Here is a 19,079-nt window from a genome sequence, read left to right on the forward strand (position 1 = left end):
CTGGCAAATAGAAAACAATAACATTTTATTTGCAAAAGCTAAAGCTGAGAAAAACCCCATCGAGTACTAAACGTGTCCTACTTTTTCTGCTTTCTCTGCCGCGTTTGTGGAAATGCAAAACAATCACGCGTGGCAGTTACGATGATTCCCCGAGCATTTGTTCAACGAACACCAAGATCATTGTCATATGCTGCTGAATTCTCAGCGCTAAAGCGCAAGTGTAGAAAGTTCACCTCCGTAGCTTTTTCTTTGATGTGACAGAAAGTAGTCCGCGAGTATATAATCAAGTATGTCCCCCCTCCCTACAGAGGGAAATATATTGCTACGAAGCTAACACAATCCGAGAGAGAGAGATTCTGCCTGGAGCAGACGACAAAAAAGACGGGACTGTCTGGGGTGCGGGCTGTCCACAGGTTTGGTTGCTGCTGTGTACCTCAGTGGAAATACACTGTAAATAGTCACGCCTCGTGTCGTTTTACGTAACAATATTATGAATTACAGCACTGCTTCCGGCGTTAGTTTCCTAGTTGTGCCGGTACCTTTTGCGTTTCCCTAAAGGTAAGAAAGCGTATCCACAGACTCGATCTATATATTTCCTCCAGTTGCACTCTATTCACAGATATGTACAGCCATACACTGCCACTGACGTGAAGCAATAATATTTATTGCAACCTGTAATATTAACGTACTACGAGTAAACAAACACATACGTATGAATGAAATACACTCGGTGCCAACTTTATTTTGTGTGGAAGAACTCGGAATAGTCACTCTTTTTGCAGCGCTCTTCGAATATCGAATACCCTGGAGAACTTCAGAGAAAACACACTGCCGATGTCCTTATAGTCTTTGCGTCAATCAATGCACTCGATAAGAAACAGGGGAAATTTTGTCGTGGCAGGCTTCTTGCGAATGGAAGGCAGCTAATTGACTGGCATCACTGGCTGGCATTCGCTGCAGACGTTTCGTTTTTCTTGGTTACTTCTTCTATCAAATCTCGAAGCCGTGTCAGCAGCTTTTCGAACTGATAGGTACCTGTATTTATACGCATCGGGTCGTTCATTACGGTTCCAGTAAGATGCAGCCTCGATTTCACGACGCCTTCGTACTTGTCGTATAACTCCGAGAATTTCTTGAACACGGCGTCCTTGAGTGTCTGTGCGAAAGAATTTTCGTGCAGGCAGGCTTCCACCGTGTCACAGACAGCTACCCTAATAGTCTCGTGCTGTATGATCGATTCAAAACTGTCCGCGGCCTCTTTCTCGGTGAACACGGGAACTCTCGGACAGCAGCGACTGGATCGAAATGAGAAGGCTGCTTACGGACTGGGCTGGGCTCCACGTTGACCCGTTTGTGTTGATCGTGCTTAGGCAGATGGAACCGTCGAGGTAGATGTGTTCGTTGAATTTGACGCGCCCCGCATCGGTCGTCATGAAGCGAACTGTCGGCGGCTTCATCGGATATTCGCTGGTACACTGCACGTAGAAGTGGAAGAATCCGCCTTCGTGCGGCGTGTTCGACGCGCCCATCACGATGGCGTTGATGCTGGTGATGTCTGTTTCCTCCGGCGCAATGAAGATCCCTGGGGGCGGGTCGGCGGTGAATTCCGCGATGTCCCGCTTGACACGCAGCAGGCATGCTTGTGGCATGCCCTCACGCGTGGAAACTGAACGCAGAGCTCCTGCTTGGAAGGACATACCACCGCCGCCTTTGAGCAGCTACTTCAACTTATTTCAAACGACGCAACTGCCAGCCACCCGCACCGAATCATCTGGATGCCACGTCTTCTTCAACTTCGCTTTCGAGCAGCCGCGTTTGCGCTTCAGCTCGGTCAAAGAACTACTGGAGTATCACGGCATAGAGTTTCTCACTATAACACACCGTCTATACCACCGTCTATGCGAGTTGCCTAAAGGACGATGTGCCATCATGGGAATGACGGGATATGTGTCTGCGAGGCTTGTGTTGGCTGGTGTTGTATGAGGCTTCGTCTAAAACGTGGATATGGCTACAAAAATACGGCGTTCTTAAAATAAAATCTACGTAAAATGCTTTCATTCACCCATATTAAATCTCTCAATAAAATTTACTCATCTATAATTAAGAATCAAGTGAAGAAAGGCAACAACAGACGACAAGTTGTTCCAACGCGAGCGATAATCTCGTCATCTGCCCTCCAACCTTAGCGGCCAGCTGATACTTCTTACGTTTCATATAGTTGTACATCCAATAGTAAGTCCTCAAAATTAAACAAAACATGTTTTGTGTAATAATAAAGCTAAATCCGCTTTTTACGTGCTGTTAATTAGCAGGAAATGAGTCATTGTGACAGACGAAACGGTGCTAGCCAGGCGCGTCTTCAAGTCTTTCTGGCTCTCCGAGAACGATGCCAATCAGAAGTCACAACATATCGGCATTCCCATGGACACCACAGCGCAGCAGCAGCCAGTTTTCCCTCTAGGATATAGTGACAAACTCTATGTATCACGGTTATACCAAAAACAAGCGACAGAACTTTAGAGGAAGAAACGAACTTGGAACCGCACGAGTGCGTAAGAGAATATATAGCAATACATGGTAAAAAAAGTGTAATTGCTAGAAGCATGACCTGCTCTATAACACATTATCATAGTGATGTCTGCAAAGCTTCTGAAAAGTTTATATCTTATTCAAATTGGTTTTCTTGGTAAATTTCTAAAAGGTCATGTCGTCTTGCTTTTCATTTTGTTTTACGAAAATTTTCATTACTATTCTTCTTCTTTTTATGAAATTCATCACCTTACCCTATCAGATTTTTGGCCTTCACCCCACAATGGGTAGGAGCCTATACAAGAAAATTAACCAACCCAACAAATTCAGACAACATCGCAACTGCCAAATGAAGTTCCAAAAAGCTCGCCATGCGGCCAAGTCGTCACTAGTGCAATTTTAGGACAAGCTTGATAATGTCTTTTACCATGAAGTATTACCGAAACTATAATTTTTTTATTTAGCTCCCTCAGTAATTTGGCCGTTATGGACGCCTTTGTTACTGTTTTATTTTTTATTCATTATTACAGGCTCGGTTTGAGTGGTGAATTGAATTTTATGCTAAAGTCCCATTGAGCGAAATGCCGCTCTACAACGCGAAACCTGGGAAGATGCGTAACATGCAGTGATGCACTGCTAATGGGCTCGTACTGCCTTAAGCAATGGCTCATAACCCCGTAAACGCGGCCTCCCCATTACGACGACAGAAGAGAAGTAAAATTCTTCGCTGGAATGATGAGCGGCAACGCAGCCAGCTGTGGAAGACGACGACGACGACGAACGCGGGAGCAGTGGCATGAGCGAGTGCCGAGTGCGAGCACGAGCCGCTTGCTTTACCGTGAAGACGATGACAGGAGACGTCTACAACCCGAGCGCATGGGCTGCTTCGCACCTAAAGTTCAGTGTCATTCCACCCTGTGAAGGTGGATGAGCAGCGAAGCTGTGTATGTGGTGATTGACCATATCTCCAGTGAAACAATCTAAGTTTGCCGGATCGGGGTCACGTGGAAGGTTCGAATTTCTTTTCGCCTCGCGGTCCTTACGCTTGGCGTCCGCGGCCAGCTCATCATCTCTGGTCGCCTTCTGCAGCCGCCACCCCCATTTTCTTTTCTGTTCACGTCGTCGTTCTTGGTAGACACGCTGCTCCTCTTCAGACCGTACAGCGCGTGGGCTACCCATTTCACAGTCGGAGCAGGACTGGGGAAAGGAGCCTACGTAAAGCATGACGTCAGGAGGCAGAAGACACTCCGATTGGTAGGCAATAGTTTGAAAACGCGGGTTGGCGTACACGTGTGTGGTGCGAATACAGGCATGGCCGACGCGGGTGAAGAGAGAGAGAGAAAAAAGGTAAAGGAAATACAGGGAGGTTAACCAGAGGTTATCTCCGGTTGGCTACCCTGTACCGGGAGAGGGGTAAAGGGATGCGAAAGGAGAGAGAGAGAGAAAAATAAGTAAAAGTAAAAAAAGGAAAGAAAGAAAAGAAAGATGCAGGTCAAAGTGTAATATCTGTTCTTATTAGCTGAATATCTTGTATGGGTTGTATTTGGACCCAAGATATTCAACTTATTTTTGCAAGTTGGCGGAGTGCTTGAAGTCTGCTTCACCTCCGCCGCTGATAGGCCCGGTATTGCGCTATTTTCTGAATTTTTGGTTTACGGACATCGATCTGCTGGAAACTAGCCATATACAGCTTCGCTGTAAAAACTTGGAGGGCGCTTAAGCTTCGCCTTTAAGAGTGTAACGCGATAGAGTTATCGGGCGCCGCTGACACCGACACCGACACTGTATATTCTACGATACGGCGCCCGATCGAAGACAATGGTGGGCCTATCCCAGGGGCAGTGCAGGGTAGAGCAATGGCTCATACCCCCGTATGCCAGCGACTCGAAGCAATGACTCAATAATGATTAATACCCTCGTAAGCAAGGAAAAACACGTTTGTGTTTCACTTTCCGCGTAACAGAATTATGTTTTATCGTGCATTGAAATTACTTTCTCCTATATTCAAATTACAATCCTACGCTGTCATGCCTGTAGGTGGGGTGTATATCTGACTTCATTAATTTTCTTATGCATTGTACTTTGAGAAATTCAAGGAGTACAGTAACGCCACCGCGCCACTCGGAGAGACTGCCTGTGGTGGTTCGGGGTGTTTTTTTTTCTGACAGAACACGCCACCGGCGGCGGAAGCCGACACAGGATTTTGTGCGACAACGTTGTCGCGTTGTCGCAAAATTTCCCAGCTGAGATGCACCACTACACCGCTGCTTCAAGGCACACCGGCGCTCGTGCGGATGCTCGTACGCACCATTTATGGTAGTACCTCTCAAATCGGAAATTCCCCCCCAAAAAAGATGCGCAATAGAACATTGCTGAAACCCACACGTTTGTTGGGTTTTCCGCTGCACATTCTGATTCGCTGCTCCAATTTATTTCCAATAGTGTGACCTGTATTAGCCTCCCATCTTTTACGTTTCGGTTTCCAGTTGCCACGCCTCCAAAGGCGCACCACTGATGCGTCAACGGCCGTTGGCGGCGCCTACTTGACCGCAGCATGTCACCGCTGAATACATGCCGCGGATGCATGAGACATCGACAACTCCGACGATTCTGCTGGAGTTGTGCAGAAGCTTTGGGATGCTATGCGACGAATAGTAGAGCACGTTGTTTGTTGTGAAAAAATTGGCTGTGGCTTACTTAAGTTATGCCTGGGTGTGCGTAGCGAGAGGTACAGCCGCCCAAATCTTTAACTAGCGTGCGCGAGCGGCGACTTTCTGTTTGCCAGCACCTTAAATTTGGAACAAGCTTACAAATGACTATGCTATCTTCACGAGATTTGTGAGCATATTCAGATAGCACAGTCATTTGTAAGTTTGTTCCTAATTTAAGGTGCTGGCAAACAGAAAGCCGCTGCTCGCGCAGGCTAGTTAAAGATTTGGCCAGCTGTATGGTTAATCTTATTGTTTAGCTTGGTTCTCTCTACGGTTACATCTTTATCGTTCAGCTTCGTACTCTGAGTCTTTAGGTTTGGTTGTTACCTCTCGTTAAGTTATGGGTACATTAAAGACTATACATTTTTAAAGTGCAACGGATTTATTTTGAAAGTCTTCATCTTGTTGTTTCTCAATTGCCACAAAGACGGCCCGATGGTGGGTGAGGCGGGAAGATAATGGGTTGTCGTCCAGTGACTGGAACACGTTTTGGGTGCTATCCTCATCTGAATCCACTCGCCTGGCCGCTTCGTATTTACGACGCTTCACGAGGCGTGCGGCTCGTTCTTCCGCCGTCTCCTCGGCTCGCTGCCGCCTCTTGGTTTCGTTTCGATGACAAAGCCTGGCTTCTTTTAGTCTCCCCGACTCGCTTTCCATATGTGCCGACGAATCCCACCGAGCCGCCCCTTCAATATATACGATGCTACGCCGGGCTCCTACTGTGTTGTTGCAACGCGGTTTCACCGGCTTCTCCTCTGACGTCATGCCAGATGGCGCTGTGAGCGGTGCTGCCACTTGAGGCGGTTGCTAGACAACGGCTCAGCTCGCGGTGCGGCCACCGGCCACAGCCAAACGGCGAGAATACGGCCAATGTAGCTGTCGCTAGAATACGCTAAAACAGCAAGCTGCGTGAGTGGGCCGGTTAACAATTTCGGGTATACGTGTGATAGCGTCGGGACAGTGGAAAAGCTGAGCGTGATTTACATCGTTGCAGATCTCAACGCTGCACACGACTTCGAGAGCAAAGGCGAGGTGCGGCATTGCAGAAACGGTCACGTCTTGCCCCCGTTGATGGGCGTTGATGGGCTTCGAGAGCTATGTTTACTTCGGTATTCATAAATAGGTTATATTAAAGCGGAGCTTTCTCTGTCTCATTGATTCGTCTGTGAGCGCCGAAAACCCACTGCAGCAAAGCCAACTTACACAGTCATCAGCATTTGTTACCTCTCCATGCACTGCGTGGCGCTTTGGCTCCGTGTGCGTGGCGATTTCCGGCCAGTTGTGCCTTAGCACAGGTGCCAAGAGGGATGCTGGATGGTCCATTGTTATACCTCTTGCCACCGCTGATGCCTCTTTCACTAGTATCTGCGCATCTGCGCACACAATAGAACAACGGCGCACGACATATGTATCATATAACACTACAGTTTACATTCGCAGTTGTACCGATAACAACCTCGGGACAAAGGAGGCCTCAGCCACAGTCGGGCAGCTGTGGAGTGCTGTTCACGCTTGTCGGTCCTCGCGGCCGGGAAGCGTCACTGTCAACTGGGACTGATGGACGAGCAATTAGTCCCCAGGATGCAATGGGTCATCGGCCTTGTGCGTCGCTAAAACGGTAACGTCGCTCTTTGTGTATTTCCGTGAAGCACCAGCGCCCACCCGACCTACGACGAGGCCCGGCGCCGACGGTGACGCGAAAACCAGGAGCCCCCTTCCGACACGACAACAGCCACCGCCCTCCCTGGAAATGGTGGCTTCCGGGAAGGCCAGTCTCCGGACCCTGTCTGAGTGACCATCACGGAGAAGCGACTAACTCTTGCTAGGGGCCAGCGTCGAGCATTCCCGTGGGAACCGCGTCGATGTTTGGTTCCCAAGGTGCCACCCATTGCCTGGTGTGCGGGTGCCATCAGGCAACATTGGTGGAGGAGCCCGGCGGCACAGGGACACATCATGGGCAGGATATTGCGAAATGTTCGAAAATTGTCATTGGGTAAGAAGAACTAAAGAGCATTGCCTCAGCGAGTGAAAGAGGGAAACGAAAGGGATAAAAAAGCGGGGCTTGAGTATCGTGGAGGCTCGGAGTTGTACAGCTGCATCGCATAGTCCAGTCCATAGAGTTTCATGCAATAATTGCTAGGGGGAACTCTGGCACTTGTGTGTACTGGGGCTGCAAGCATTGTGGTACGGTGAGCATGGTAGTGATGGGTAGTACATAGATTTACCTAACCTTCGTCCTTCTGGCTCCAAGAAGCTTTGTGTAACAAAGTAATGCGTAGCAAATAGTTAAATAATTAAATTGTCCGACGGCATGATTTGAACAAAGGACATCTAGCACAGAAGCATAATATTGAAACAATTACGCCACGATTGTATGCATCGACAAGCAACACAGAGCACCCTTAAGAATTTCTCGTGGGTAAACCAGCGCATTGAGACGCATGGCGCGTTTCGATTTGGCCACCTGGACAGGCTGAACCGCTGCAATTAGTATCGATTGTGCCTGTCCGCAGAGTCTTCTGTACTTAGAAAAGTATAGATTGCTCTGAAATTGAGGACAATGATGGCAGATAAAGCGTAATAAACAACGGCACAAGAACGTCTGAATCCACAAGCACCAAGATCAGAGAAATCCATGTAGTCTCAATAATTCCAATGGTGCTGAACGATTGCAGCAGCGGAGTAGTCTATAGTAATTTGTAGGAAACTCTATAGTCCAGACCAGACAAAGGATGCCTATGACGTCTTTGCTCTATGGGCGGTCGCCCTACATCTACTTTTATTGTTCTTTACACACTGCGAAGTTTAGTGCAGTAAAATAATGCAACCTCTGGGGTTTTTATACAAAATTAAGAGCCATTGGTGACGGCAGGCGTATAACAAAGGAGAGTTGCATCGCATCATATATCTGAGAGTTTGTACAATACGGAATAAACATCAGAGAGGTCATCCAATAGCACGGAGAACGCAGGCGCATGTAAATGTGGTGCCCTTCTCGGGAGCTCATTTTCTCTTACGCATGGACGGAACTCTACATCTCAGTGCACAAGGTAAGCATGGAAGAGGAAAACAAACATAACTGTGGGTTGTATTTAGGACCACTAAGATGGTGTAGAAATAACTCCTGCTGTCGCGATATTTTGTGTCATTCAAAATTTTCTTATTCGTCTCAACACGTACAAAGAAACACTCATGCGTATTCGCGAACGCGAACCGCTATAATGCAAGAATATACCTCTCAATATTCCAGAGAAGACCTTCGCTTAGCCCTTTGTGCATGCTTCGTGCGCTGAATACATTCAGCGCATTGACAGCATGAATAGCTTAGAATGCAAAAGCAAAACATTAGAACACGGTAAATATGCCTGCCTTTGCTATGACGAAGACCATCAGGATGTGGTGACTTTATTTACAAGATATGACTAACTGTGACAGGCAGAACATGTCACTTTGGCACCGTGGCTAGACTATCTGTGAATGTTTCTGTGGTTTTCTTGCGCAAAAATGGACAGGACGCCACACTTTAAGATCATTAGCTTCCTACATCATATGCTCACATCATCACCATCGCCATTAAGATTTTTTCCTCTCACCACAGAGCGGGCCCATGGCAATGAAACTACACGTTAGTCTCTTCAGATGTAAGCCGGCGTCTCAGTGAGGCACCCTTTTGTGTTTGCTGGGTCCTATTTATTTCACCAATGTCTGGGTTCAATAAACAGAGGTCTTCCTGAATTGCAGAAATTCTAGCTTGTAACTCTTGTGATTAAAAAGAAACAGCCCTCTAAAATAGTTGTTATGTATTATCAGGCAATATGATTGATATATTATCAGCGTGCGCCATCTTTCGTCCAACTCACTTAGAAAAAAAAATTGTTTCTACAACGAACGAATGCTGGACACTAATCGTAATTTCATGACGTGTAGACCAGGCTCCAAATTCAGGAAATGCCTTCAACATCAGCGTGAGGTTCGAAGTTTCAAGTTCTGTGTAGGTTTTAATTAAGGGTTTCTGTGTATGATTGAAGTGAATCTGTCTTAAGCCCTAAGCTAATTGTGCATGCTGTGTTTTGGCTTTAATTATTCGCCTGTGCGTTTGATTGAAGCGGATCTGTGTTAAGCCCTAAGCTAGGCCTGCATGCTCCATTTAGGGTTTAATTACGCGTCTCTGTGTCTGGTTAAAGTGAATCTGCTTTAAGCCTTAAGCTGAATGTACATGCTGTGAGTGATGCTGAGAATGTTCTTTAAAATTTGGCAACCTGCGCGATTGGTTTGGTGGTGGACGTCGGTATTACGCGTTTTGAACATCAAATACGATTGTAAAGTGAAACTCCTGCACTTTATTCAAGCACTGGTGTAAAAATAACACGCTGCAATTGGGCTAAAAGCAAAACTTACTAACTGCTCAACAACCCAATAACAATGCAAATTCCCTAATGGAACTTTTTGCCATTGTTACTGTACTCCGTGAATGAACTATCGAGAAATGATGTTGTGCCATAATACTGACTGAAGAAAAGAACAGTATGGATGCTTCACACATTTTGTGGATTCTTGATGCATCATACGTGTATTTTGCTCGAAAAATGGGAATACGGGAATACCTTAGTTCACTTAAAAACGTGCGCTTTAATTATTTTCTGCTGTAACTATAGTGACAATATATCTCACATCGTCGTTTGCAATCTCTTTTTCTTATTCATCAACTGTCTAACGCATGCGTATACGCAATCTCTGCACAGTTATCACGCATGGATTACTGCATGTACACAGACAGGTGCACTATACACGTGTCTGACGCACCTGTCTGACAAAGGTTCACTCGTTTTGTTTATATGTTTGGTGTTTGTTTTCCTGTGCTATCCAGATGCTGTCAGGATTCATTATGAAAGACGGACATAAGGCAAATGGTGACGCCTCTATGCATCGATTCGCACCAGAAATGCGTCGGACGAGCAATTCAAGAGCGCGTGCGTTCTCCATTGGCGCTTATATAGAAGTGCCAGGAGTCGTCCCATTCAAGCTGCCCGTGCCTGAGCGCCTGTCAACCCAGCTTACTTCGCCTTGATGCCTTTCGTGTTGTGAAAGGACATGTCTGATTTCTGTCGGCACCGGATGCTAATTAGTTAAAGTAATTAGTCGGTGAGAGGGAATAGAGGATTTCCTCAACCAGCACGTCGACTTTCGCTTTGTTCGACAGAACCTATTGAAAGTAAAGTGCCATGCAGCAGCACTACCAGTTAATATAAACAACTGAATCAGTGACTAGCGCCTTGCGATCTGTTTATTTTCTTACTTACAACACAGCCACCGTTTATCCCGTCACATAAGCTTTTATTAAGAGGACTTGCTTATAACAAAATGCACTCCACTCGAGTATTGAATGTAAAGAAATAAATTACTTGCAGTCCTCATACCAGGAAGAAATTAAGCAATGCGAATACTGGGCATGCTCCATTACGTTCATATTCGTTTTGTGTGGCGCGTTATTCGAAAAGACAAAATGAATAGCGTGCATGCTTTCTGTGCACTGAATGCAATAAAAAGGCGATATAGAACCTCTCATCTGGTTGTACAAGTGATTCTCTCCTGAAAAGAAGAGGCTTCTAGACAACCGTGAGAAGAAGAGGGTTTCCCCAAGATTGAGTAGAACAGATAGTCTTTCCGGAAGGACCACGGATTGTGCTCAAGGAAGTGTCGCCAATTCTTACATTTTTGTGATAGACAAGACTCACCTAGGCATGGTGAAATATTTGGCGAGGAAGGAGACGTTAAGGCGGAGCACTTGCCAAGCCAGGTCTGCCAGGTAGTATCACTCCACCTATAGCTGCAACACCATAATAATCGACACCAACACCTTCGTACCTTTGTTTGTGTCATTTCATTCGTTTGTGCATTCGTGTTACTTGCGGCGCAAGAAAACAAAGAAAGAGAATAAATTGACAAGCGTTGGCACCTTGTACGCACCAGGCACGTATAATTGTCAAGGATCGACGTAGTATCGGTACCATGAGGTTAATTATTATGTTTACTCACAGTGTTCATTGCAATAAACGCAAGCCATTCCTCGTCAATTCACAGTTGTATATTGAATCACTTGTCTGATGGTTGTTATGAAGGCCAAATGATTTACTACAAGCACTACACTATAATAAAGCGAAATCTTTACTCACCTAGACGAGCCGAGTTGCACCGTCGCCAGCAATTTGGCCTTCATTTGACCGAAGCTGCGCCGTAGCCTTGGCAACGCATCACGTGACTCACCGCGCCGAGCTCCGCCGCGTCTGACCACCCCATGGATATCGCCCGGCGACTGAGGAAGAGCGAGCCGCTCCGCTCGCGAAATGCTTGGACTTGTCGGCTCATAATTTATACCTGGCTTAACGATGAGTGCATGCATACCTAAGTATAATAATTACAGCTAAAGCAAAGCAATTTAACCAGGCTAAACCAAGCTTTCGCTTTGCATATCCAAAGTTAGCTGAGCTAAGCCGCAGCCATTTTTTTTAAGTTTTGGGACCCCTTTCACCGGTTCGTCGTCATCATCATCAGCAGCTGCAGCAGCCGCAGGAGCTTAACCACAGCCACAAGAACGTCAGGTATCCAGTGCTGGGGCCTAGAGTTTTTTTGCAATATATAGAGTGCACTGAAATGCTTTGGGAAATAGATCAAAGCTACTGCTTAGTCCAACCTTGAAAGTGCAACGCATCGATTGTTTACGGCGGCGCATAGATTGTTTACGGCGGCGCATAGACCAACATGTCTTCTGATTTGGTTCACTCACTATTTCCTTCACATTGCTTTGAGACGAGTCCAGAGAAAAATCATGCGCGGCGTTTTGTGTTTACAAACTTACTTCTACAAATGTGACTACCGACTAAAAATGCTTACGGACCACGGGATCTCAGACAACTCTAAATATCCGAGCAGCCTTTAAAAGTAGCCAGTAAAACGGTACATCACAATGTGGTTCTCATGTACCAGTAGAGGCTGGAAATCAGAATAGCAGGCTGCGGTTTGAGGCTGCGGAGATATTGAACTTTTTGTGAGATCCCTGGGTCCGTAAACATTATTTGGTCGATAGTACGTAGCCCTTTGTTGAAGAAGGCTTAAGTCTAAAATGTTAAAACAAAAGCATTGCAGATTAGTGTAACGCTTATTGTCAATAACTTTAATTAGAAAATTAATGTTATTATTATTATTAATATTGCTATTAGTATTATCATTAGTAGTAATAGTTGTAGTGGTGGTGGTGGTGGTGGTGGTGGTAGTAGTAGTAGTAGTAGTAGTAGTAGTAGTAGTATAGTAGTAGTAGTAGTAGTATTGAACAACAGCGTCACGTGGTCTAGAAGACCAGGGGGGTATTGTGTAAGTGTACACCGAGTGGACATGTTCATTTCATCTGCTGCCGAAGTGCTGATTGGCTGAGGGCGCCTGTCTGCTCCTCACGCGTACCCTAGCCCAGCCAATTAGAACTTCAGCGGCAGATGAAATGAACATGGTTACTAGTCGGACACCTACAAATCCCTCCCCACCCTGGATAGCATACACACGAAAGCTCACCTTGCATTCGTATTCAAGCTTTTAAATAGTTTCATTGATTGTGCAGAAATATTGGATAACTAGTATGAAAATTCCGCGAAAACTAACTAGCATGTTTAGACCTTTCCTGTATCTACTGCTGACGTCTCAAAAAATCCGTAGGTGAAATTTTTGCGGCCCTGCAGCGAACACTCACACAAAATTTACGTATTTCACAAACAATTGGCCCGCAGTAAAAGTTCGCGAATATACTTCGTAATCTATTTGAGCAGATGCCACTGTGCGTTCTTGTTGTTATAAGGTAAACCGTTATAGTATAACACCTGGTCTCTTTTTTTCCAGTTTTTTGGCGCATACTGTATATAACCGCCTAGTTCTATATGTAACAGTTACGGCCCACTTCGTGTGCAGACATTCGAAAATTTTCAAATATTGTGCGTGTGTGCATTACGCAGTATATATTGTTATTTGATTGTACGTCCTGCTATATATATATATATATATATATATATATATATATAGCAGGACGTACAATCAAATAACAATATATACTGCATGATGCACACACGCACAATATTTATATATATATATATATATATATATAATGAATCAATATCTTGCACCCAGCGAAACGTGGTAGACACTTCACAGGCTGTATGTGTATATTATACCGATTCTGACTTGCTCCCATACAAAAACCCGCAGGTTGTTCATGGGCTAGTAAAATTGGTAGATATATATCTTGTTTATAATTATAACTACTAGTACTATTATTATTACTGATTGCTTTATTGATCGATGAATCGATTGGCTGATTGATTATTACGACTCCTATTCTTCATTTCGTGTGGCCGGTGGGTCGCATGATATGCTCCACGCCATTCAGGTGGCCAAAGTTGACCCGAGTGTGTAATTTGTGCACCTTTAATCAGAATACTCGAGGTCTTGATACCAAGGCACCTGAACTATTCGTTAACATTATGTTCGTTGGTTTCCCCATCGTTGTGCCTACTGAAACATGGTTATGCAGTTACATCTTGTCTTCAGACCTGTTCCCACCGAAACAACGATGTTTCTCGCAGTGAGAGTGCCTGATTTATAGAATAGTAAACTGAAATTAAAACTTAAACTAAAATATTGGTGGTGTCCTAATTTCTGTCGACAGCTCCATTAAATCTGTAAGACGCGTACACCTAGAAACTGTACACGAATCGGTTTGGCTATAACTAAGTCTGGTATAATTTGTGGTATAGTATCGAGTGCAAAACGCTGCTTTTTATAAAGAAAACTTCCCTCACAGTGCCGATTTCTGCAGAAGTGATTCGGTTGATTAAAATTTACAGGCCAGTAGAAGTAGAGTCGAGAGCGACAGCAATTCAGTATGAGCACATGGCGCGTCAGCATTGCCAGTCCTGCTCAGGATCGTTCCACGGCGCCCTTAGTGCAGAGTTGCTGTGCTAAATTCCGGCAATGTCTTCAACCCGATTGGAGTTTCAGACGTGCACGAATACTGAAGTGAACGAGCAATTTTGATTTGGCCAACATCAAAAAGCTGCCAGCGCGTACGGGGATGGAACCTTTGACCTCGAACTCGGCAATTTGAGGCCTCACTGACGCCCCTGAGGAGTTAGGGATGGTGAGCACACGTTATAAGGAGTGGATTTTTTTAGGGAGAGAGGGTAGCAAGGGGGGTGGAGCAATCTGAATAAAAGAAAATCAATCGTGGTATGATGTAGAGCGATTCTACTCCTTTAGTTGGTTTAGCGCATGGGGAGGACGTTGTTTGAGCTTTAAATCAAAATCCCTAATCGAATAATTGCCAAAATTTTGATCACTGTTTAAGTTAATAGCTTTACGGCCAATACTGAAATTCTCAAACTGTAGCCATTGAGTTTGCAAGGCATAATCAATAAAGCCATATTCTGAAGATGACATCAATTTAGAGATACGCGTTACCAAAATATGAAACGAAATACATTGGCATTCTTCTTGTTTGTATACCTTAACACGTAAAAAAGGCGCTGCTTCAAACAAATAGAACAAACAACGCATTTTTGTCTCCACTCTAGAAAAATAAAACAGGAATATAGTTAAGAAAGTGACCAATTGATTTGGCTTGACTGATCGATTTCATGAAGTAACGTAAGGGTGACAATGTTGCTTGCGTAAGTATTGGAAAACTCCGGTAAAGTCGATATATGGCGGCGTCGTTACAGCGACGAGAAGAATCCACAAGGCACCCGTTTCAACAAACACGTTGGCGACCACACAATCGATCCTCGGGATAGCCTGAATGAAAAACAAATCACTTTTCTTTTCTCATGCGAATAGTTTACAATTTTCTGCATACCGCATTCCAGTAACACCTGCGTTCCGACTCGAATATTTTCTCTCACACGCATTGATCGCTTTCAAATCGCAGCGTACCTGTCAGCGATTGTTAATACAGAAAAATAAATGGGTGATGTTTCCCGAAGTAGGGCGGTTTTTCGTGTAAAGCAGACGCACGGTTCGACACCAGGAAGAAAATAATGCAAACGGCATTTCGTGAAATGCTCGTCGTTATTGCGCGCTCAAATTTCGAAGAGCTCTGAACAATCATTCGTGTACTTTTCAGCTGCCTGAAATTATCATCGAAATTTGAAACCACGAAAGGACTGTTACGCATTCACAGCAAATAAAATGGACTGCAGGCTATTTCCATGCTGTCCGGATACAATTTTTTTGGGTCTTGAACGAGGAGTTGCGGAACCACAAAGGCATTATATCTTACTTACGTAGCAATTGGTACTTTCATGGCTCAAAGGCCAGATTGGAGCCTTGGTACAATCTACATGCACAACTGCGGGAGTCTCCACTCCGCACGCACTTGGATAAGTGGCGCCGCTCTGAGCGTGTGTGAAGGGAAGGTGTCGTTCATGTGACGGCAAACTAAAGAAAACATCATTGCGATACGAACTATACGGATATTAGCGCTTTCGCGCCGTCCTAGAACGGCATCCGGTGTCGTGCTGTCACGTGATGCGGCACGGGCGCACCTCGCGCGTTAGGGGCTACACCGTTTAGAAAGACGAGCAGCGTGTTTGGATGCAAAACCGATGATGCCAATTGCCCGTACTTTGACCCTATTCTGAAAGAGATGCCAGGGGGCGGGGGAGAATTCTGGAATTGTCCACTGAATTTTTCGTCTGCTGCTGAAGTTCTGATTGACTGGGCTGAGGTACGCATGGCAAGGAGACAGCCGACCCCATTCAAGCAGCACTTCAGCAGCGGACCAAATGGACATGTCCTGTAGGCGGACACTTACACAATAACCCCCCCCCCCCCCACCCCAAAACTGCCCCTTTCCCACATCAGCATTCCCTCGAGCGGCGTCGACGTCTACTTCCGCAGCTGGTTCGTTCGCGCCCCTCGGTTTTCGTTCGTGCAGTTGGCTGCCGTGCTGAGCACGAGCGTGTGTCATGCTCCCGAGTTCGTCGTCGTCGTCGTCTGCTTCCACAGCTGGCTGCACTGCCGCTAATCATTTCACTTCTATTCTGTCGTCGTAATGGGGAGTGAGTGGGTGAGTGACTAAAGTTTATTGTAAAATAAATTATTCAGCTGGCCTCATGTGAGGCTTATCTATGGTCCAGCAGTGCCTCCCACTGATCTGTATTTATATTTGGTATGTGAGGTTCTATGTTGCGTGATGTACACTCCCATGTTATGCCGTACAGGGTTGGTTGACCCGCACCATGGGCATATGTCTCCAAAGGCTGAGGGGTGTATCTTGTGTAGTTTATGTAAGATGACGAAGGTGCCTGTCTATAGCCTACGCTGATCGGTGGCCTCTTCAGTTTTTAGTTTTCTGTGGGGTGGTGGGTAGAGCATACGATTCCCTCTATAGTAGTTTATTATAGTAGAGTAATCGGGATCGATGGGCGTTAGGTCCTCTACAGCGGATGTGTTGAGGGCTCGGTAGTGAGCGCATCCTCGGGCCGCTCTATCCGCATGTAAATTCCCTGTGATCCCTTCGTGTCCCGGTACCCATGTTACCGCTTGGATAAATTCTCTTTGTCATTATTCTTTGAGTTTGGTGAGAATTCGGTGCGCATTCGTACCAACCCTTCCTCTTTGGAAATTCCTGCATGCTGTTTGCTAATCTGTTAGGATTGTCAGCATTTTATTGATTTGCTTCCCTCTTGGATAGCGAGTGCGATGGCGACTTCCTCCGCTTCCGTGATGGAGCTGGGGGATATCTGCCCGCTGGAGGTTATTGCTTCTCTGCAGTCAGTAACGACTGCTACTACTTTCTTAGCGTTGCCTGTGTAGAGTGCGGCGTCGGTAAACCGGGCTCCATTCATAAAGCCGAATTTCTTTTCGATGTATTGCCTGTTAGCTCTTCCGACCAGGAGGAGCTGGTCCTATAGGTCTGAGCTTGCCAGCCGTGCCTACCACTGATCGACTAGCGGCGGAGGTGAAACACGCTTCTTTCGCTCAGCAAAGTGAAGCGAAAAGTGCATAATACATTCTTTGGAATCACGCATACCACATGCAGAACAGCATACGTTTAATAAAGAACAAGCACAAAACAAGCATCCCAACCACATAATTGTTGATGAGGCGCTCCTGACAACAATACGAAGCACGTAGCACTTCCCGCATACGTTTCCCGGTAAAAATTACTGTTGCGCAAGCTACCGCGGCGACGGCAGCTTGCGACAGGGGGAGTGAAGTCAATTGCCTTGCGCATATAAAGGAAGCAGCCTAGCAACTGATTTGTTGTTGCGTTTTTTTTCATTGATTTTCATCATTTCATTACTGATTTTCGTTGATTTCATTGCTTTTGCGGCACCGCTATAGGCGGCTTCTACTATTGCATTACATTTATTAGTAGCGTTAGTCTAAATTACCATTACTACAATTAATCTAAAGCAATATAGCATTGCGCGTATGCCCCTCAGCAGTTGTAGTGGTGGTTTTCAACAGCTTCGCTGGACATGCACTTTTGCAGGGCCGGGATGCGAGTAAATGTATTCTTCTGTGAAAAGGGGAACCGAAAATGAATCTCTGGTAAAATACGATGAATATAAATACTGGAATGTGCGAATACGGTCATGTTTTTCCATAGCGACAAATAGGGCTACTGTTCGTTCGTCTTGTAAGCGCTGAGTGCACTTGCAACTACCTGTACTCGGGGTTTGGGCCGGGGAGTTCTCAACAGTACGATATAGACAAATACAAAAAAAAAATCACCAGCCCTTCCCCTATCAAAAAATGGGGTAAGCGAAGCTTGTGGCAAGACGACGCTGTCGCAGGCACTCCGCTTTGTTTGCCCTAAACTGAGGGTCGGTTGCTCTTCGCTGACAGTTTGGCCTGATCATCATGCTCCCGCAGCTCGGGGTCCGCGGCTCTTAATTGGCTGACCTGCGCTTCGGAAGCCCTCACTCTTGAATTGGCACATCCACGACGATGAGCCCTTTCCTGAGCATGCTCGCGGCGCCGTTGCCTAAACGCAGCCTGCTCCTCGGCGGAACGCGCCACGCGAGGCCTTCCCATCCGGGCGCCGAAACTGATCTGACGAGAGGGACGCTCGCGCAGCGCGCGCCAAACCCCTTCTCTTTCCCTCCCGAGACACACCAAAAGAGCATGATTGGTCGGATTCCTTTCTCTCTTCCTTTCCTGGCCCGGGCTCAACCCACATATCCAATGCGCGTATGCACCAAACGGGATTTTTTATCGTTAATCCTGATGTAACTGACGAGCATGTCATGTTATTCATGTGATGACCTGTCCGCCATGTTAATCATACATTTGTACCCTTTCATGCCAATTGTGGTATATATCAAGTGAACGAGACGCGAGCTTTCGGCAGGTTTTCCATAGGGTTTTAGCGTGACACCACCCCCACCACCGACACCACTACCGCCACTTGTGGGCTAATGCAAGCTTCACTTGAAAAAGACACACCAGACGCCCCGTTGACCTTGTCATTGGTCTCCCTGTGTCTCTGTCAATCAGTAGCTGTCAGTCCAATGCAAGATTATTTTTCACAATACAAGATTTTTCACTTAAACTCTGTCATTGATTGTACATTGCACGCACAAAAGTGTACGAATTATATTTTATTATGTCCCCGTTGCCATGAATATGGGCAAGAACCTTGTCAAGCTGCAAACAAGCAGTTTTTAGGTCTTGTCCCAGCATTCATTTTTCGTAAATGAATGAATGCGAAATAAAGATTGATTAAAGATGAACGATGAGGCAGAGCTAAACATGGACATTTCTTATGAGCATGCGTGGTACGTAAGCTTTTCA

At 45.8% G+C, this 19,079-nt stretch overlaps 1 protein-coding gene and 1 pseudogene across 1 annotated transcript; one reads left to right on the top strand and one right to left on the bottom strand.

Annotated features, from left to right (window-relative positions):
- Positions 1-1,238: 1,238 nt before the first annotated feature.
- On the bottom strand, positions 1,239-1,649 carry LOC119432512 (ubiquitin-conjugating enzyme E2 Z). The gene has a single exon (XM_037699679.1). The coding sequence runs from the start codon at positions 1,647-1,649 to the stop codon at positions 1,239-1,241; it is 411 nt and encodes a 136-aa protein (XP_037555607.1).
- A 2,361-nt stretch (positions 1,650-4,010) lies between these two features.
- On the top strand, positions 4,011-4,186 carry LOC119434202 (U2 spliceosomal RNA; annotated as a pseudogene).
- The last annotated feature ends 14,893 nt before the right edge of the window (positions 4,187-19,079 follow it).

The sequence above is a fragment of the Dermacentor silvarum genome, chromosome 11 (genome assembly GCF_013339745.2).
Source record: "Dermacentor silvarum isolate Dsil-2018 chromosome 11, BIME_Dsil_1.4, whole genome shotgun sequence".
In the NCBI taxonomy this organism is placed as follows: Eukaryota; Metazoa; Arthropoda; class Arachnida; order Ixodida; family Ixodidae; genus Dermacentor; species Dermacentor silvarum.